This window comes from Chaetodon auriga, chromosome 8 (genome assembly GCF_051107435.1).
Source record: "Chaetodon auriga isolate fChaAug3 chromosome 8, fChaAug3.hap1, whole genome shotgun sequence".
In the NCBI taxonomy this organism is placed as follows: domain Eukaryota; kingdom Metazoa; phylum Chordata; class Actinopteri; order Chaetodontiformes; family Chaetodontidae; genus Chaetodon; species Chaetodon auriga.
This window is the reverse complement of record NC_135081.1, coordinates 7,188,003-7,209,597: the sequence shown is the minus strand read 5'-3', so window position 1 is coordinate 7,209,597 and position 21,595 is coordinate 7,188,003. Positions and strand designations below refer to the sequence as shown.

Genomic DNA, 21,595 nt, shown 5'->3' with positions numbered 1-21,595 from the left:
GTGCGTTTCAGACATGAATAATGTGTGACGAGCACATTCTGGTTATCTCATTAACCTTATTCACGAGGCTACATATGTTTAAGTGAGCAAGAACTCCGGTAAACCTTTCATTGGCAAAGTTGAAAGCAATGGTACAGTTTTGTTATTCGGACACGTGAAACTGCTGAGAAAGGAATGCCGTGCAGCAGAAAGCTGCTCGGGGGATGCACTGCAGTTTGATGAGGCTGGAAAATGACTAGCAATGACAGAAAATGGGACTTGGTGATTGTGGGAGACAGGAGTGAGACTTCATGTGATTAGGTGCAAACTAAAGCCGGATTGCAAGAGATTGCTGCGACTTGGAAAGGCGAGAGAGAGAATTGGAACAAACAGTACTCCTCTCCTTTACTCTTTTTTTCTGCAACTGAACTCTTTGGGCTCGCCCACGACTGTCATCAAATCTGTAATTCAGAGTGCCAGCCGAGTAGAGACAGATCCAGCACCTGATGGTATGAGCACAAATAGTCTGCGCTCACATTCCTCACTTTTCTCACCATACAGCTGAAAAGAAAAGGTGCAGACGGCGATGAGCGCATATTTAATGTCACAATTAATCCCATTAACAATGTATCTGCCCTTTCTTTACAATATGTACATTATATACAAGCTGGTGACATTAGGCACATAGTCCATGATCGGAACAGCAGACTCACACATGAAGAACAATGGAAGCTCTTAATACACTAAATCCATTTTGTAAGACACCCCTGTAAGGCACCACTGCTGATAACCACATATCAGAAAAGCAAAAAGAAGTTTGGTTGGATTAACAAGTGGTTCTTGGAGCTGGCGACAGGTCCTGGAGCTGCTCCTTTGAAAAAAAAAAAAAAAAAGCTTCAGTCTGCTTCCAAACTGGTTATTTCTGCCAGCCCACTCTCCCCAAGGAGGCACAGCAACTTCCTATATGCACTCCTGTTACACAGAGAGACAGAGCAGTCACATTAGTGGACACATTAAAAAAAAAAAAAAAAAAAAAAAAAAAAAAAGCACACAGCTACAGAACATTTCCACTTCAGTACATAACACCTGCTCATTGTCTAGACAACTTAAAAATAGTTTTAATAGCCGTGAATACAGTCTGTGTGTCTTGCGGGATGTGATTCATGTGCTTTCTCACCTCAAGGCGATGTTCTTGCCCAGTCCTCTCTTGTGTTCAGTGTTTCTCAGGCTGACAGACAGGTTGGGAAGGAGAGCTTGAACCACAGAGGGATCTAAAACAGCCACTGTCTCCAGAACGCCGTATACCTGCCTGTCATAGACTCCCTCATTCTCCTCCACAAACGACCTGGGAGCATTGGGATTACACAAGCAGTAAAAACCATGGAGTAGAAAATAGGCAGTAATGAAATACAGATAATTCTACTCTGTGACTACGACGCTGATATCAGGCTTTGTGCATCCTGTGAACGGCGCACAGCTCTAATGTACGTGCAGATATTTGTCCGTTTTGACGTTATTGTCAATTACCGTAAGACAGTGATCATCTGGTCGCACGGTCCCTCCGTGGAGGCAGCAGCACATCGCTCCACCACGAGCTGTAAGGACTCTGTGCTCGTCTTCCTCACTGCACACAAAAAACAACAGCCCTTCACTGATTACTACAAACAAACTTGATTGTCAGAATGTGTTTCTGTATAAATTTCCCTCACAGTGACGCCTGATGAAAATTCTAAGCATGAGGGATGTGTTTGCAACCATCTTGCTGATAGTAAATACTGTGATTACAGCATTTATTGAGCTGATATTGAAGTGAAGCTGCAACAAATGCAGGCCTGCTCACATTTATTTTTGAAGAACTCATAAGAACATGATGTCAGTCATGACTGGCTGGAGCGTGAGCATCAGGGAATGGAGAGAAAAACTGGGCTGACACCACAGCATATCCTCCTTCCCACTCATGAGAAGGTGGCCTGGTGGAGCTCAGAGAGATGTGGTTCTCTGGATAAGTTATGTCGCTCAGTTTGTTTCTTCCACTGGGAAATGCTGAGCCCCAGATCGATAGACAAGGCTATTCTGACGACCAGTCAGGGCCGCAATAGGTGAGCCAAACGATGCCCTCTATATCAAAATCTGGAATGCATTGTCACTCAATGTAGAAAAGCTGCATTTACAAACCTCAGATTATTCTCTGCATATGCACAAACATGATCTCACCCTGCGGTTCGTTGACCAGCATCACACAGCGCAGCAGAGAGGGGACGGGCAGAGTGAGGAGGGCGGGGTCCGAGTCACCGTTTCGTCTCAGAAGCTCCAAGAGGAACATCAGGACCGATGCTAGCCGGGGCGGAGGGGCGTGACCTTTGAACTGCAGGAATCTCTCACTGTAAAACAGGACAGGGACATTTCCAGTAACGTTCAGTTCTGAAGAAGAATTGTACAGATTTAGAAATATGTTTTTGGACAAACAAATAAATGTGAAATCTAAGCTATTATATATCCAAACACAACCTGGGTACGAAATTGATGTCAAAGATAGGTGGCTGGGGGGCCACGAATGGCAAACAACATCCCAGTTCTAGAGACCTACCAGAGCACCTCCAGAATGGTCTTCCTCAGTGCTGCTCCCCGGGTGCTTGGGTTGGCCTCACAGGCGCTCAGAAGCACTGGGTGGTTGGCAATGACGCCCATGGAAGGTGAGGCAGGAAGGAAATGGTCCAGATATCTGTGTGTAACAGAGCGGAGCTGCTTCTTCAGGTAGACCCCCTGAGACTGAGACATGCTGGAAGCCACTGAGAGACCCTGCAGGAGGGTAAATTTAAGGCGTCACAATGGAAATGTGAACAAATTACATGTGTGTAATTATGATTATGAGTGATGAAAGGGTTTCAGGTCTCTTTCATAGTACATTTGAAGCAACCGTGTGTCCTAACTGTCCACATGTTTGTGATTCAGAGTACTACATATGTGTTTGCCCTGACCTGTAGATACAGCGGCAGGCTGTCCCTGAGTGCTTTGTCCTGCTGCGTGAGGTTGTGGGGGAGCAGCAGTCCATCCACAATGCGAAACAACAGCTGCTGGGCTTTAGATGTGGCCAGCAGGGGGCTCCAATGCTTCACAATGCAACCTGAATCAAATGGAGACACTCACAGAGTCAGATTCACAGCTGTGATGACTCCTTAGTAATCTCAGTGACTCGCTCCACACTGTAAAAAGAAAGACAGAAAGTAGCTCTGAAGCTCTGTCTGTTGTGGAATGTGTCGGAAGTATATGGGCTCTGCACCTACCAACAACCCAATAGGACAGCTGCAGTCCCTCTTGGTTCTTGCTGACAAGAGAGGGTTTAATGTACTTCAGAATGTCACCAATGTAGTCCAGGGCTCTGGTAACCATGGCTGAACGCTCAGACAAAAGCTGCAATCCACTGTACACGCTGCCTACAGCCTGACACCACGAAGAGATAAGAAAAGAAATTCATGGAAATGTTTGCTTGTAAGGACAGGCTGCTGTAGGAGAGACGAGATATGTACTGTAGGTCCTAAATGCATAAACTACAGACAAGGGAACATCTCAGGAACAGCTGGCAATGTCTCACTTAATATATCTTTTAGCACTTAATCCACTTAATCCAAGACTAATTTACTCCAGCTACACAAAGGTACAGAGTTTATGTTTGTTGACGCCATTAACAGACCACAGTGTACCTTTACAAACATCTCCAGGACTGAAGTGGGCTCTAGCTTGGTGGGCTGCAGGCCCGCTCTCTGGAAAAGACTGTCCACCTCAGGAAGCCTCAGCACAAGCCGGGTCAGTTCACACAACTGATCCTCCGCGGCCCGGCCTGGAAGCAACGAGGACACAAGCACAAGGTATTTCAATAAGAAAGAATCTGTTATAAGACTTTTCTCCACAAAATCCTTTCAATTCTGAGAAGTGTTAGAGTCACAAAGCTTGAGGATCCGCATTTGAGTGCAGGAACATTTCTAAAATCTGTTGTCGGTGCAAAAAATTGTTCATGATATTGCAGACATACACATACATATCTAAGTAGATTTTGCCTTGTGTACAACAGATAGTTACATATTTATCACACTGTAGACTCATTTACCCGTCCTGCTGTCAGACCCATCCGAGCTCTTGTGAAGGTGCTGCTGCAGAACACAGCGGAACCAGGACCTCACTGACATGCTTTGCGCTGAACCCGACACAACAACAGCAGAATGACTGCTTAGAGAGGACACCAGCTCACTGGAAAAGACAGAGATAGAGGATCATTTCACCCAAATGTAAAGTGTGTAGTTCTACACAGTTGTTGATGTGCTACTGATGAAGGTGTGAAGACAGCAAGCACTCAATACGTGAGTGGCAAGTTCCTGCATATATGCACACTTAACATTGAGGCTGGGGTTGGTAATGCTGGAGAAACCAGCAAGAGTCAGCTAAAATTTGAAAGGATACAACTCATGCTACTCACAAGAGAGCGTTGAGGAGAAGAAGTGATGAGAGCACCAGTTCATTTAAAAAATACATAAATTATAAGTTATGAGTGCCTGGGCAGAGTGTCTGCAGGTAGGCAGGTACTGTGCACAGGTAGACCCGAGTGAATCGACTGGACGGGTTTATTACGGTCCCGCGACAACCACAGAAAGCAGATTTCTTCCACTTTTTTTTTTTTTTTTGTCAGAGCATTTGAGGCATTGATTGCTGTCAGATGTTAAGAGAATTTCAACAAATCTACCATAAAAATGCTTCTAAAGCACATTACCAACCCTAGATTTAACGTCAGTGTTAAAATTCACATTTTAGGCCTCATCGTGCTGCCTGGAGTGATCATATGTTTTTGTCTTATCGATGGATAGAAGAGATGGGGACAGGAGAATATTTATACCAAGTCAGAAATCTCAAACACACTTCCACTTGTCTCTGACCACAAAAATGCCTCTTCCCACCAGATTTCTTCTGGGACAAGGACAGAGGGAGGAGAACATTTCTAAGGTGTGGTACTTTAAAACAATTTTCACATGAATGAATTCATTACTTCATTTTCTTAGTTATATAATGCTAACAGCTCAGACAGCAGTGAATGAGGTTTGGTAGGCACTTCTAAACAATGAATACAAGGAGTGTCCTTGTTCAGGCTTTATATTCAGGCGTAGCACTGAACACCTAATATCACTTGGCACTGTCTGGAGAGGACCTTTGAGGGTGAAATAGTCACGTTTTTTTAGACCCTTGAGTGCAATTCTGAAGGTGTGCAACATTTTGTATTCTGTTTTCCTCATTAAACCTATTTTGATAACACCAAGGACACTCACTGTCTAATTTATTAATTAGATAGCACCAAATATACCCACAGGATTTGACGAAAAACAAGTTTGTCAAGCGGTGTCGACCATGATGAAGCCTGATAGCTGACAGGTACAGAAGTGTACATCATCCCCATCTGACTGACCTGATGTCTTCCCATCAGGAGCGATGTGATAAATACACTTTGTGATTGAGATATAAGCATGAGGGATGGATCTTAAAGGCTGACTGTACCCGTTTTGGAGCAGATGTGGAAGGTAGCGAGTCACCAGAGGTGGATGAACCATGTCGTCCCAGCCGAAGCATTGCATGATGGACTGGACTGGGTTAGGCTGAAGGTCCTGGGGGGCAGAGCTGGGCAGATCAAAGGCCAACAGGGTGAAGCCTGAGGAAGAGGAAATGATTTCATTTTTGTCTGAATTAATAGAAAGTTGTTAGATGCAGATGCAGTCTAATAAGTATAAGCATGTGTCTAGATGCTTTTTTTTAAACATGTTCTCTCAATCTTTATATCCCAAATTGTCTTATCCTCATCCCTAACTACTAATGTTCTTCTATCTGGCAAACTGCCATTCAAATTCTCTGCTTTCATGTAAAATGGTGGCATTAACTAAAATGATCAGTGCCGGCCATTACAAATCCATTTCTGTTGAACTCTTGTCCAAAACTCTTTTCTGCCTCTGGCCCACCCTGTCTTCCTCCAGCCCGTTCTTCCCTCCACTCAGTGTCTTTTTCCTCCGAGTGGGCATCACTGACCTGCAGCAGCATCTGCCAGCTGTGCTGGAGGGGTCTGAGAGAGGCGTAGGCTGCGCAGGAAGGGGAAGAAGTGTGCCCACAGTGCTGCTGCTACCGCTAGGTGGCGCTCTTTCACCACACTGGTGGTAGCAGGAGCCCAAGACAAGGTGGGTGCTGACTGGACACTGCGCTGATGGACCCGTCTGAAAGGACACAGACACACACACAAAGAAAGCAGATAAACAAATCTATCCGATGAAAAATCCAAACATAACACTCCCTCTTGTGTACAACACCCACACCCTCCAACTCCACCCTCTACTTTCTCAAATCCTTTTGCTCCCCCGTTTCTGCCTTTCACTCCTTCTTTATGTGTTTTTCCTCTCTTCTCTCCTGGGGGATTACTGGGTGCGACGGTGCGCTGCAGTGTGGAGCAGAGCAGGGTGGAGGTAGAGGTGGGGAAGGAGAGGAGGATATTATAGGCATAGAGTGGAGTCTAATGCTGATCCCCTGTACACAGACTATACTTTGGCTCTTCTGGCTCATCCCTGGCCCTGGCCCCAGCCGCTACAGCAGCCCCACAGTGGCTGGCATTAGCCCAGATAAGCAGCTGAAGGAGCTGTAATCTCATTTAGACTGGAGATGATCCTCCTGTCCCCCTCGTTCGCCTGGATGGGGGTGTGGGGAAGCTGGGTCGAGGTGTGCTGGGGAAGGAGGAAAGGAACCAACCCCCCCCCCAACCCCCAATCCCATTCTCAACCATGCACTCTAGTCTGCTGCTATGGCACACATATACATGCACACACCTCAGCAGTGCCTTCCCTTCCAGCAAGGTTGCATCTAATCCAGAGAGAGCTGAGACAATCGATTAGAGTCTGAATTCATTAGCCTCGTTACTACTGCGGAATGGGCCTTTCACACCCATCAACCCTCATTGTACAAGACATCGTCTGAGACCCCACTTAATCCTCCTCACTGCAGCTTCTTACAATGTGTACACACAAACGCGCACACACACTCAACGCCAACACACCATTAGGGACCCCGTTTAACCCCTCCTCCTGCTGCATCCAACATATAGATGCACAGAATAAAATACTGCATCCTAACAATGACAGAGACACATCAAACACAGACCAAGGCACAAGCTGATCTTACTTCATGTCCACTCTGTTTAACATTGTCCTTGCATCTCTATCAAAATGCATAAGTGTAACTGTTTCCAAATTTCTCATAAGTAACCTAACAGTAATTGTCCTTGACTTTGAAAAGAGAGGCTCAATATCCGGTAAAAGGTCTTAATGCTCACAAAGGAAAACGTTTCACAGGGAGGCTTGTATTTTTTCAAGCCAATGAGACAGGGATTAATTGTTTGTACCGAAAAGGGATCCAACGCGGTGCGCCAATGCTAGCTCACCTCATCAACCAGCGACACCTCTACCCCTCCCACAGCAGAGGGTCATGGGAAGGAATAAAACTGAGGAATTATGCCTGGGACTGGCTTCTTGCCTCAGCACCATGGCGATGGCTATCAAGAGTGAATGTTCGGACCCTCCACTGCCTCAGCCATTGGCAGTATAATTCTCTTAATGTGTGCAGATTCCACACAGCTCTCAGTAGACATAATGATGCACAGGCTAAATTTGCCAGGCTACATAATTGCCCATTAATTGTGTCACAGAAAAGGCATTAATCAAAAAGAGATACTGAGAATTGCCAGGCCGAAGAATTATGTTTAATTTGGCGGGACGGATTTGAAAGAGAGAGCATGGTACTTTTTTATTTGGTTAAATGGGTCAGTGTGGTCTGGGCCATAACACAGAGGGCCTCTGGGAGTTCTCTTCTCTCTCTCCTTGGCCATTAATGTGCAAATGTGTGCCCTCCAACCCCAAGACCTGAGATGGGAAGTTTGGGAATTAGCAAAGCTAACGAGATATCATGTTATGGGAGCTCGGCACTGAAATAAGAGAGGAGCACACGTGGGTTAGTGTTTCGCTTTTGGTGTGTGGGCAGGTGTACGTTAGCGCGTGTGCGTGTGTGTAGGGTGGAGAGGAGTGGAACATAGACACTGGAGAATTAAAGCAATCATACACCTACATGAATCAGTGTGGAGGGCTCGGCAACACTTAACTTTACAGTGTCCTTATTCTAGTATTTCAGCTCATTTATTAACCTTTTGCAAGCAGCGTAGGTATAAAGTGGCCGTAATACTTTCAGTGCTTTGTAAAACTCCAGATGAACACAATATATTTTTAGGGATGTAAAAACTGTCAGAAACTACATGTATATTGAGAAATGTTGGGCTAACTCGATGTGTCTGCAGCATAAGTAAATTATCAGGACTACGCCAAATGCCAATGAGTACCACAGTTTCTGATTTAAAGCTGTTCAAATCAATAGTTTCTTATTAACGATGGATGAAATGACTATATATGTAATGTGAGAGTTGCCGCTCGTGTTGAACCAACAGATAATTATCACCCAACTCTACAGTTTCCTTCAGTTCTGTGGAGCATTTCCATTGTTTTGGCTTTCCAATCAGTAACTTCACTGTTGTGGTTCACTCTCCCCGCCCTCAACAGTATCATTTCCAGCAGCTGTTGGCTGCCGATTTCAGCAACATAGCTCTGAGAAATCCACTGTCTGCTACCTGGCCAGCGCCAAATGATAACGTGAAAACCAATACAACATTAGTGACCAGATGGTAAACATTAAAAGCGCATTTAGTAGCTAAAGAGCCAAATATTTCCCTCAGGAGTTGGTGAAGACCAAAACAGAGGTTAAAGGAAGGTGAATTTTGAGTTTGCATTGGCCAGGTAACCAAACACATGACCGAATATGCATTGTGTAACATTGTGTTTACAGCTTCTGCCGCTGGCCCAAAGAGGACAACAAAAAGAAATCAGTGCTGGTTTATAGTAACATTGGTATATTTAGACAGAACTGTATTTAAAAAAAAATGCTCTTGTACAGGTTCTTATGTTTAGATTTGGCTTCTTCTGTTAAATAAAAATAAGGGCTTTGTAGAAAAACTGGTATTGTTCTGGTATTGCTACAGAAACTCAGGTACTGTATGAGCACCGGTACTAAACATGTTTAAATGACACTCAGAAACCAAGTGCAGTCAAAGCCCTTGGCTTCTATAGCACAGGTGTGTTCACACTGCATATATAACTACATTTAGACGTGATGTCAATCGCATTTTGTAGATGTCAGGCTAAGTGAGGATTCAAAAAGTTTATAAGTACTTACTTTGGGCAATTTCACGCATATTATGAACTACTTGCTGTAAGGCTTATAGGAAAGTACAGGATTATTGCAAAGGTGACATTCAACTCTTTAACAGCAGATTTTACTGAGAATATACACACGGACTTGTAGTCTCACCTGATTTGTATCTGCTGTTACTTCTGTTCCCACCTTTACCTCCCCACATAAACAGACACTGTTTCAGCTGTGGCTCTCTGACCTTCAGCTGGGGTCGATCCTGTAATGAACACCCGTGTCCTACAGCTGAACCCGTCCTGACGCCCTACTGACCATAGTCTCTCAACATGCCCACAGCACTGCTGCCGTCCCCATGACGACAGGAGGGTCCATGGAGGGTCCCTTGGGCCTGTAACTCTACTCAGAGCTCCACCAGCACCTGGTGAGGGTGACCTGGGGGCCACTAGGTCTACTGAGACAGGGGCCTCAACGCAACACAGGGTCTTTACAGACACTCTTTGCTACTGACAGCACAAGCTGCCTATTGTCAGTATGACAAGTGAGCGGACTCTGGGCTGGGCTGGGAAGAGCAGAGGAGATCACTCCCCTCTGCTGTAGCCACTTATCTGATTTTAATAAAAGCTTAGCTTGGCCTAGGCCAGAAAACATTTGTCTGAATGTGTCCACTATCTGTGAGGGAGCAGCTATCAGTGAAAAGAAGGAATGACAGAAACTGAGAGAAAGTAAGAGATACCTGGGAGCTGGCGAGTATTTATGGCAGCTGTCTCACCTGAGCTGGGCGAGGACAATCTGTAGAAAGCCCAGGACAGAATTCAGCTCTGATAGGCGGCAAGCAGGCAACAACCAATCAAACCCTTCGTTGAGCAGCTTTTCCTCCGACAGGCTGAGACTGGTGCTGGTCTCGAACACCTCAGCCACACCCTCCAGGTATGAGCCGAGGGGCTCCCAGAGGGCCAGTTTGCGAGAGACCTCTGTGGTCTTATTGTAGAACTCTTTGGCTGTATGATTAAAGGAGGAGGCCAGACAGCTAGCCTGTGCACCAACATCCAGACCCCTCTCCTGGAAAAAATATCAGATGATGTCAAAAAAAATCTTGAACTGGTGGAATTTGTATGTTGATTAAAGCCTTTCTTGTATGTCCCACAACACACTTCCAGATTACATTTCTGATGAACAAACTTACCTGGAACAACAACAGCAGCGATAGCTGTCCCCTCCAGACCAGCGTGCGGTGGCCCGGGGGGCATTTAGTGGGAAGGAAGGCAAGAAGCTCAGTGGCTCTACTGGCCACATCCTCCAGCTCTACCTGCCGGGCCACCACCAGAAACAGCAACAGGAAGTTCATGAGGCCTGCCTCAGACAGATCCTGCATCTTCTTTGAGGAGAATTTGGAATAAATCCTGCAAGCAGAAGAGAACAATAGAGGCAGAAAGAGACCAACTATAATTATTATTATGTTTTTTCCATGTGGCACAATGGTCAGCTGGAAGAAAAAGTGAGACAGGGTCATGATCAAGATTACAATATCTTCTCTATACAGTATCACTTAACAAGGCAACAAAATGATCCAATTGTTTTTTTCATCCAATTTAAATTTTTCTTAACTTCCACTGACCAACTCCTCAGAGGTGATTTGTTGTTCTGAAACCCCTGACTTTAAATGCTGACTAACTGAACTTTCCACCCCCGCCGTGCAGCACACCACCTGCCTCCATCACCCTCTCAGCTCCAGGGGAGAGGCCGGGCTGCCCAGCCTATGTGTGTGTATGTGTATGTGGGAGAGAGAGAAAGAAAACGCAAGAGAGGGAGTAAGCAGGATCTAACAGCGTGCTGGGTGGTTCTCTCACCCAGCACGCTGTTAGATCCTGCGGGCACTGTGGAGAAATGCCTTTAAAGATCATGTTAAATGTCAGAGACACTCAGACACACAGCAGTAGGCGCTTGGTCCCTCTCTCTACAGCCAAACCAATTTACTGCAACACCAGAGAGAGATCAATAAAACTGCACACTCACATGCATTGCCACACATACAGCTTGCTGTTTGCTCGCCCGGCAGGAAAACACAGAAGGCTGGAGCTGCTGTTTGGGTCAAAACACAAACAGCGAGCATCCCAAGACAAACTCGGCGTAAGAAGTATGACTGATACAAAGGAGTGGAGAAAATGGGAGAGGAACAGAGAAAGACCAGGTTAACACCGAAATCAGCTTAGTTACACCCACGGAGGACTATAAAAGGAGAAGGTGGCCAAGCATGCAGTCAGAGTGTGAGGGGAGGGAGATTTAAATAGATGAATGGGTAATATGTAACAGGGATATAAGCAGCACGCTGGGAGGCAGCAGTGGGGATTTTCTGTGTTCTCCCAACCTGCCTGTCTGTTTGTTTATTCCGGACAGCTTTTTTTTCCGGAGGCGAGCAGATGCTCCTAACTCCCGGCACTGGAGATCAACATGCTCGTCGCGGGTGTCCCGCTGAGCCCAGCCAGGAGTAGGAACGCTGCCGAAACGTTGTAGTGATAGAGCCGGCACGCCTCACGCCTCCTGAGGGGGAGGAGGTAGTGGTGAGGGGGGTGGGGGGGTGGGGATCTGGACCTGTCCCAGCCCAGTCTGGCTGTTGCCAAACTTCCTACCACCCACATCTCCCCACTCCCCACCACCCAAGCTCCCCTCTCTATCCATGTTGGAAACCAACACAGCTTCGTTAAGGCGAATTAACCGCCACGCTCGTTAGCTAATTAGCCCCCATGTCTGCAGTGCTACTGAGCACATTCCAGACAGAGGGAAGTCATTAGGCGGATTTATCTACGGCTGCCTCTCTCTGGCGCCCAGCCGGCCGGGGATATGGGATGGTCCATCGCTCGGTTCTGATGTGCACATGAGCTTGTTATCTTACCTCTCTTCTTTCTTATTTTACTTCACAAAGGCACACTCTCCCACCATCCAATGGCCTCACACACTCTGAAACCATGTCACTGCTCTCGGGAGCAGGTGCAGCGTGTGTGTGTGTGTGTGTGTGTGTGTGTATGTGGTGTCTGTGTATCAGTAGGAGGCTCCTTGGCTCTGGTCTGTGCTGAAGAGCAGGTGGTTGACTCCTGAGACACCTGCTCCACTGGGGGGCCTGAGTAAATATCAAAGATGCACAGGGAGACTGTGGTGCACCTGGCACGCACACAAACAAGGCTGAAATGCATGCTAGTGTGCAAACACACATGTTGTTTGTGTATTCATGCAAGTATGCACCTACATACACGCACACAAATCCAAACAGCACACTGAACACAGCACACATTAGAAGATCAAGGGGAAGAGAGAATCTTACAAAGCCTAGTCCTGATTAGTAATCATTTCTCACAGCTTTTGCTCCATGGTTTTCCTTTTATCTTCTTTTCCTCCAAAAAACTATATATAATATTTTGTTGAGTCAACTGCCTCGCTGTGAAACCTGCTTTTCATGGTGGAAGTGAATGTGAAGGAGTGAGAACTGCAAAGCCTCCCAGCCGTCTATCCATCCTTACCTTCCTTTGATCTGTCTCTGCGGGACTCCACCAGCCCTGTCCTGGGCGAGGCACAGGGCCAGCACTCGAAGGAAGATGTGGAAGGAGTTGGCTGAGCGGTAGAGCTGGGTGTGTCCTGGAGAGCGGAGGTGAGAGGGGGAGCAGCAGCTGCGGGCCTGCTCCAACAGAGCCAGAGGCGTCTTGTACAAAGTGCCCATGCCAGACATCCCAAGCCAGGGCACAGTGAATGGAGCGCACTGGGGTGGAAGGACAAAAGATAATGTGACTGTACAGGTCTTGAAAAAATGATTGCACGCTTTGTCTTTATTGTTGCCAATTAGAACAAAATTCTTAAAAACAAAGGGAAGGCAAAGACATGAAAGAATATGACATATCTCAAAAGGTGGTGCTAAGGTTCATTCATATTATGAAAGGAAGCTAAAGGTGGTCTGATTGTAGTAGATATGCTTAAAATGAGGCAACATATCAAGTCTGAGCAACTTTTATCCACCAGTCACCACTTTGTTTCATTTCTTTGTTTTCTCTGAACATTTATCCTCACCAGATTCTTGCTGTAGTAATCCCAGAGGGTGGAGACAGCGCTGGTGCTTGGTTCCCACAGCAGACACAGACTGAGACAGCAGTGGACATGCATCCTGATCTGCTCCTCTGCTAGACCTCCCTGTTATTAGACACACACAGACGCACGCACAAGCTGCTTAATTTACTTCGAAAATATGAAACCTATTGTATAATTATGTAACTAGGAACTAGAAGCAGTGCTGACCTTGGGGTGACAGGTTAACTTGAGCAGCTCCTCCACAAAAGTCCAATTATCCCCCAGATGTTTCTGTGAGCACAGATAAAATAAGATGATGCATTCAAAAACTATATTGAACACCTTTATTCCTTTTTAATCATACTGTAAATATGGGAATAACTGGTGAAAAGTCAATGTGTCACCTGAGCTCATATTTAAGACTCAAGTAGACAAGCCCTGCTGTCAGAGGACCTGCTATAGATAATGCAGAGACTCTGTCAACATCTGTCAGCCATGTAATTTTTCTCTTTTCACTAATGTGTCTAGTTTTGGCACCATTTTTTTTCTTATTAAAGTGTCAACACAAATTAGTTCTCAAGACTTATTTTAGAACTGCAGAAGCCTCTTGGATGAGAGGAAAAATGTCTTCAAATATTCAACTTCTGTGAAGGATTTCTGTCTTCACACTGCACTACCTGGATGCATTATATGCACCTATGTACATTTTCAGTAGAACAAATACGAAAACAAGTTAACATTATCAAAACAAAGCATCTTTAAGACTTTTAAGCTATGTACAGTGAGCCAAAAAAAAAAACAAAAAACAAAAAACTTCAGTTAAACAAAAAGCCGCTGAAAAAGAATTACCAGACTTACCAGTCAGAAATACATCTCTCTGTATTTCCCCGTGGTAACACTGGGAAACACTTTAATTTTTATGCCCAGGTTATTTTGCAGTGCAACATCTTAAGGTGTCAATATTGTGAGTCTCTTACCTCGTCCTGCAGTGTGCCATTACGACAGTACTGGCCTAACATTGCTAAATGAGTGACCATCCACCACGTGAATCCCAGAGGATCCTTACAGTGTGTGGGGAGGCCAGTGAACTGCTCTGCTGCTGGCTTCCCTGACACCAGAGGCCTCAACAACGAGCTCATGTAGCTCCAGAAAGACTAGAGGAAAGCACATGTTGATTAACTTCGTATGAACAGCCATATTTCAATGTGTGATTATGAACATGTGTGTATTTGTGTTACCTGTGTGTGCAACGCTTTATTCCTGTATTCCAGAAGGTGCATGAGCAGGACCCACAGCTCTTTGGTGCAGGAGCAGAGGTAGTGATGGCTGCTCAGTGCCTCTGTAGGCCTCACCTAGAAATCAACATTTAACATAGTCAGCCCCCAAATGCAGCTCTATTCTAGATAAATGCATGGGGTCCATTACTGACATGAAGATTATGAGTTTGATTCAATTTTGCAATACTCAAATTAGTCAGCATGAAAAATTATGTTTTTTTATTATTGTCATTATCATCTAGTACTGATGCTGTTTGAGTCTTGTCCACCCTAAAATAATAATATTCTGGGAACATTTTGTTGGCATGTCAGAAGAAAAATTCAGATTGGGCATTTGCTCTCTGCCGTTTCAGTCCAGTACTGAATGTGGTAATGAGCATATTCAATACCAGGATAGCAGCTTTTTCCAGCTAAAAAAAACAACCTAGAAATACCACTGAAACATGTCGAGGTAATGTGTTGTGGCCAGCCGCCCACCTTGCTGTATTTGCCTATGGCCAGACCAGTGAGGTCACACAGCAGACTGCACAGGTGCTCTTCAAACAGACTGGTATCAGTCAGGTTCTCTCCCGTAAGGTTCACAAACTGGTGGGCGTACACCACCTGACCTGGAGGAAAGAACAGGTAAAATTACACAAAGCCTGTTTCGATGATAATGACTCACTATGAGCTGCAAGTCAGAGGATTATTGCCCGCACTGCTGGTTCTTAGATGTCACAAACCAGTCAGTGTACAATCCTTTTAACTGGCTTGTAAGAAGAGAGAATATGTCTCTGTAGAAGAATCTATGCAACAATTTCACACTTTCATGTTATTATGCAGCTTTCCAATGGAGTGGATATCCAATACTAGAGGCACAATTAGAGTACCTCTAAACTAAAACATAACACAAGTCCCAGCTCACATTTCAATATCTTTAGCTTCAATTTCCTGTCTAAGCATGATCTTGCTATGATTGGACACAGACCGTGCATCTTGTGACCGAGGAGGTGAAGGATCTCCAAGACTGACCAGTGGATGTCAAGATGAAGGTGTAACAAATGCCAAGAGGGAGGAAAAATCTGTGGGAGGAGTACAGAGCACCAAGTTCAAGTAGAAAAATCAACTGATACTTCCTCAAGTTATAGCAAAGAGGTTCTGGGTGATGGAAACTCTTAGTTAAGGGCTGTGAAGAAAACTGAGGTCATAGAAGTCATTCCTCATATTTCCTTTGTTCTGTAAAGCTTAAATACAATTACAAACATTACAATTACCATCCACACTATTGTTGTGCCTGTTTCAAAGGTCTATCTCTGTTACAACTGCAGCTGATGCCTATTCATCACACTCACCTTTCCCTGGTTAGATATAGTGAAGGCAGCCTGAACGTTGGCAGGCAGGTCTTTGAGCCGTCCTATGAGAAGAGTGATGCCAAACAACTCCTCCAGAAGAGCAGAGGGGAGCTGAGCCTCCAGCTCCTCATAGGGGTGTGAGTGACCTCCATCCAGGGAGCTGGACGGTTCCAGGTACCTGAACAGATACAAAAGGACATGCATGTCAAAAAAACATGCAGTAAAAGTTGACAAACACATGACATTATAACATATAGATAAAAACATTTAAGTTAGTAGGACCACTGCTGACAGTAAATACATTGAATTACCTGTGCAGGAAGACTTTGACATACTGAAGAAAGGAAACGCACTGCTGTCTGAGGTCCTCTGCTTCATAGTGGAGGTTGCCTGCTTGACCTACAACACATGAGGGATGTTGTGGGCAGTGTTCCTGAATCTTACATAAAGCATGCCCACTGTATCAGATACCAGACATGACTAAGACACTAGAATTGAGCTGAACAATGCATTTATATTAAATTCATTTTTTGGAACAGCTTATTAATTACTGCGCTCACTTCAGCAAAGCACACATTTACACTCACAGTTAAATCTTTATTATTCATCCCAGCTCTTTTTGGTCAACCAGATGCACATACATACAATATAGAAACCAAATTCAAACTTGAAAATGTGCAGCATTATTGGGCTATGCAGCGTCATTTTAAAATCACACTAATCACCTTGTACAAATGTGCTGTTTGTTGTATGTGTATGGTCTTTGGCTAGTGAGACTTCTCCTTTGGCAAATGCTGCCTTGTGCAGAGCAATCTTCCTGGCTGACGCTGTGGCTCACTGGTTAGACCAACTGCCCTTCAACTTAAAGGTCTTGGGTTCAACCTTCAGCCAACATGATTTCAAGTTTATAATTTGAGACATCGAAAGGATCATAATCATTTTTTCCTCCTGTTTTCTCCTGTTTACACCATAATCATTATTTGACTTGATGATATTGACTGAAAAACTAAGACTGATGATTTGCCAGATATGGATTACATATCTTACCAAAGTCATGTGAGCTGGACTGCACCAAGGTCTCCAGCCTGTAAACCTTTTGTCTGAAATAAAACAAACACCAAATAAGACCAGGGGACAGGGTTTCAAAATAAATTAGGTCTAAATTTAAAAAAACAAAAAACAAAACAAAAAACATCAGATTAGGGTGATTGTAGCAACATTAATTAACATTAAAAGTGCATTTATTTTAAAGGACACTTAACTGAGATCTGTTTTACATCTTGGCTTACCTGAACAGACCAAAGAGTAGCTTTGTTGATTCCACCAGTGCTGTCTCTGTAACCCAGGGGAAGCCAAAGATCTCCACAGTGTCTGTCTCATACTCTGCAGGGGCTGGGTCAAGACGCAGCAGCAGCCTGTAGGTACGATCAGTTAAGACTTTATTTACTGAGGTTATTCTGCCACTGAGACATCTGCTGTCACCCCGTTACAATGGAGGTGACTTGGATTTCAGTTGTTGTGTTGAAAAAATCCAAAATTGACCTTTGGAAAAAATCATCGGAGTGTGTGTTTGCAGAAAAATGACCCAGTTATTCGGGGTAATTCACAGATGTTGCTGTCAACACTGGCACCATTTCTCTGGGACAAAATACGTACAGTGAAAATGGTTGACCTCCAAGTGGGAAAATGTTTTTTTGTGATAATGGTGAACTGACAGTGACTGTACCGTTTCAGGGAGCCTCTCGCAGTGTATCCCTCCGTGGAGAGTGCTCCAGTGGGGTCCTCCTTTGTTTCAGAGCAGCAGAAGCATGGTGGTTGGGCTGCAATCAGCTCACACAGGCTGCCTGATGCGAAGGGAGAGACTGGTGGGGTGAGGGATTGGCTGAAGTCATCTGCCATGGTGCCTCTGCAGAATCAGTATCACCTTTAATCACAAAAACATGATGAGACATTACAAGATTGTTACTCAAAACAGAGGCAACATGGTGCAGCAGACACAGACGAAAGTAGCAGGCATTCACATACGGTGCAACATGAAAGCAGATTAAATCTAAGCATACATAAAATAATGTTTAAAGTAGCATTAAATATAACTTAGCTATCATTATAAACTTACATATCTTAAGGTACTGCTACATTAAAATACACATAATAAAGTTGCACGACAACACTGTGTAACCTTAAGTATTGTGTTAATCAAACAGCTGTCTATCAGACAAACATGATGTTTCACTGGTACAAACGAATGTTAACCTTCAAAATCTGGTAACTGATGTTGCCTTGCTTCCAAACTAGCATCAGTCAGTCACGTTAACGTTAATGTCCACACAGATAGCACGCAACGATACTTCTCACATACACCTTACATGTGTAGAACTACTCGCAGCAGCTACAAAGGTTTACATTACTTCCCTCTACGGTGTGTTTGTTTACCGGTAGATAAAGCGACATCATCATTATGTTCGTGTTAACTAACATTAACTCTCCAGTTGCTAGCTAGTATCTGCTTAATGTCAAATGCACATTTAGCGATAGTTAACTGAAACAGCAACATTTCTCACAGGAAAACGAAACACGGAAGCACCTCCAGGGAGAAAGACGTTATTGAAACACTGACAAACCTTAAGTTATATTTCCGCTTCTTATATGCTGTAATTTTCTGTCAAATTAAAGCAAAGTATAAAGATTACGTTCCTGTCATTACTCCGTTGTTTGGGGTTTCAGTCAATCCCGCGCGCCCACAGCACGCATGCGCGCCATTGCTCCTCGCCCGATGATTGGTCTGAAGTTTCACAATGGGCGTGGTCTACTTGTATCGCTCGAGAGACAACAAGAGGTTTCCCTGCAACACGTTTCCTTCGTCGCATTATTTCTTCAGCTTGTGTGTTGCTGTCCTGTTTACTTTTGTCCAGTCGTCTCGCCCTTGTTTCAACATCTTTATTTCTCTTTCTTCTATATACAAGTGACAGGTCTGAGCTCTGTTTGTAACCTCACCAGACTTAAAGTAATTTAATAAGTTTAAAAATGTCTATTTGGTTAAATTTGGAGGCGTAGTCGTAGTTTAATTTTCACCGAAGCTATCAGGTATAGGTCTAAAGAAACGCACGCGACATATGCTGCTCAATGTGTCGAAAATGTCTAACTTGCTATCACTAAAACATCTTTCAGCAGACTCTTCCGTTGCTAATAAAAGGCCTTTATGCACTGAACCAAAGCTCCTGCTCCATGCTATGACTTTTCTAATAAGCTGAGCTATGTCAAAGGTGACTTTTCGTCCCCGTAGTCACTGCAGGGGTCCCAACCAAATGAATACAAAAATAATGCAGCAGTTTAAGTGGAATTTTATCCACGCTAACCCTAATTTCCATATGCAGATCTCTCTCCCAACAGTCCCTCTCGCCATCACACCATTTCTTGCATTCTAATGCATTCTCACATCTTTACAAAATCCCCCCTTCTGCCACACGCCGTGGATGTGCTCGTTTTGTCGACAGTTATTTCTGCACGTTTGACGTGTCAAGAGAGGAGATGCACGATAGATGCGGCGTTTTGCATGCTCTGCTTTGCACATTTTATGACCAGCAGTCGGTGGAGACAATAAAAATGGACGCGTCGGGAGATTTTTGTCTTCACGATTCATCGACCCGCCGCTCTCCTTCCAACAGGCGGCAGTCCGTCTGTGTGAAGGCTCTGTCGCCTCGATTGGAAAGGTAAATGCGTTTTTCTGTTCCTACGCTACATTCAATCCTTTCTACTTGGAGGGAGTGAGATCTGAACCTGTTTCATTCCCCACCCCTCCCCTCGCCCTCAGATGTCGCCTCGTTTCCAGGTTTTGATGCAGGTTGGACTTTCTTGTCTGTCAAACCCCAATTCAGGATTTAGGACTTAAAATTTGATGACTGGAAACTTGATTCATATTATTCTCTGGATGTTCTCTCAAGAAATCCACCTCATCCTTATGTATTAGCACCAATATGAAAGGCTTTGCCTATAATGGATGCAATCGGACTTTAATATGTTTAGGTAATGACGCGACGTTGTGATGACTTGCAGCCTTTTGAGGCTTCCTGATAAACTTAACAAACTGTGTGTAAAGGAATTACTGTAGCTAACCTATAGGTAACCACTGACAGACTACTGGAGAGGCAACATCTGTTGAAAATCCTCCCCCTTAAAATATAATGATAGTCAAAAACATATACCCACAGAAGTGCATGTACATACCTCGGGCTGGTACACCTAAATGGAATGAAACCACTATTCATATTATTAGCAATGCCTGTGATTTCTGTGAAACTCAAAAAAGACAGTGGAATAATCAGACAAGTCAGGAATAACACAGCTGATTAACTGATTAAAAAGAGTTTAATAAGAAATATAGAGCTTTAGACATACTTAAGCCAAGCAGCATTTCCTATTTAACTTTCCACATTACCAATTTCCCTTTAAGATGTGATGGATGTAGGGTTGCCAACTTTCTCACTATCAGATAAGGGAGAAAAGGTGGCACTGTGCCACTGGCACATGAGGTAGTACCTGTGTGGATTTGTGCCACTGGCACTGGATGCCTTTTGTCCGGTGCATGGTGCCATGGCGGTGTGGGTACTGTGTTGTGCAAATACACAGTTTATGTTCATATTCTTATTGCAAAGGCAAACATTTCCATTTAGTCTATGGCTTTACTGAAACTGTATCATTACGTAAGCCTATGCGAATAAACCTCAAAATAAATGATCAAAGAAATCACAATTTGGACCCGTACAGCAAACAAACAAACAAACAAAACGTGAAATGCAGAAGAGGAAAAGAGGGGCATGACTCACCAGGTCTACTTTTTCCATGGGTTGTTCTTGCTGCTCTGTTTCGGGCTGTCCTCTATCCTTTTGCACAACCAGAGTGAAGTCTGTTCATTTTGATCTGCATCTGTGTCTGACCACTTAATCGACATCAGAGAGGAAATCGTCTCTACAAAGGCATCTGAGTCTGGTTGGGTGTCATGGAGAATGCTCCAATATATCTTGCACTTTTAGCTAATGTGGCCTTCCTGTGCATATCTTTGGAAGCATGCTGAGTTCGGTCATTCTCATCTCTGAGAATTCCCCACGACATAAAGTGCAGAAGACTTCAGTTGAGTTAGCGCAGACAGGCTTAACCCACCTCCTTTTTGCTTCTCGTTGTTTGTAGCGCCGCAGTCTTTTCTTTCTTGCAGGTTTATCTGTATTTGCAGATGCCAAACTTTTTTTTTTCCCTCCTGTATGTGACAGCCCAATGTATGGGACGATACAGGACAGCTGATAACCCTAAAGGGACATGTCCATGGATGTCCACAGCAATGATTGTTTCAGGGTGCACATCAGAGGACTGTGAGGCAAAGCGAGCTTGCCTGAAATATTGGTACTTAAACACAGCCCATTCTGCTAGCTGTCTTCATGGAACTACACCAGCCAGTGCAGGTGTTGATCTTAAATTAACCAATTTTGCTGAAATAAAAGTAACAAGTGAAACCAGATACAAACAAACAATGTGCTGTATGCCTCCTTTCAAATTAGATCGATCAGTTCTATTCGTGCTAATACTGGATTTGTTTTACCAGTCAAAAATCAGATGCACTTTTTCTTTTTTTTTATTATTTTCCACAGCGTAGATTAATACCAGAGACATCAAAGCTATGAAATAACACATATGGAATCA

The 21,595-nt window shown here is 44.3% G+C and overlaps 2 protein-coding genes across 2 annotated transcripts in view; one reads left to right on the top strand and one right to left on the bottom strand.

Moving 5' to 3' along the window:
- Positions 1 to 560: 560 nt before the first annotated feature.
- mms22l (MMS22-like, DNA repair protein) lies at positions 561 to 20,772 on the bottom strand. Its single transcript, XM_076736540.1, has 26 exons — positions 20,728 to 20,772; positions 17,631 to 17,810; positions 17,194 to 17,319; positions 16,952 to 17,004; positions 16,216 to 16,303; positions 15,905 to 16,082; positions 15,541 to 15,634; positions 15,051 to 15,181; positions 14,535 to 14,648; positions 14,274 to 14,450; positions 13,525 to 13,587; positions 13,300 to 13,419; positions 12,759 to 12,994; positions 10,430 to 10,646; positions 10,016 to 10,305; positions 6,040 to 6,221; positions 5,518 to 5,668; positions 4,085 to 4,224; positions 3,681 to 3,817; positions 3,264 to 3,420; positions 2,958 to 3,103; positions 2,567 to 2,778; positions 2,194 to 2,360; positions 1,507 to 1,603; positions 1,157 to 1,324; positions 561 to 951 (listed from the first exon to the last, which is right to left on the bottom strand). Exons 2-26 carry the CDS (start codon positions 17,801 to 17,803, stop codon positions 876 to 878), a joined length of 3,693 nt encoding a protein of 1,230 aa, XP_076592655.1. The 5' UTR covers positions 17,804 to 17,810; positions 20,728 to 20,772; the 3' UTR covers positions 561 to 875.
- LOC143324223 (proprotein convertase subtilisin/kexin type 4-like) overlaps positions 19,311 to 21,595 on the top strand; it is a 165,259-nt gene continuing 162,974 nt past the window's right edge. The window contains exon 1 of the mRNA XM_076736541.1: positions 19,311 to 19,614. The gene's annotated coding sequence lies outside the window, so the exon portion shown is untranslated. The remainder of the gene's footprint in view (positions 19,615 to 21,595) is intronic.

Bases quoted from the DNA above. Each gene is read 5' to 3' on its own strand.
- mms22l (XM_076736540.1), bottom strand. From the start codon at position 17,803: ATGGCAGATGACTTCAGCCAATCCCTCACCCCACCAGTCTCTCCCTTC. The intron at 4,225-5,517 runs GTACAGTCAGCC...TGTCTTTTCCAG, and splicing joins CCACATCTGCTCCAAAACGG to TGAGCTGGTGTCCTCTCTAA. The intron at 1,604-2,193 runs GTGAGATCATGT...TTTTGTGTGCAG, and splicing joins GCTGGTCAACGAACCGCAGG to TGAGGAAGACGAGCACAGAG.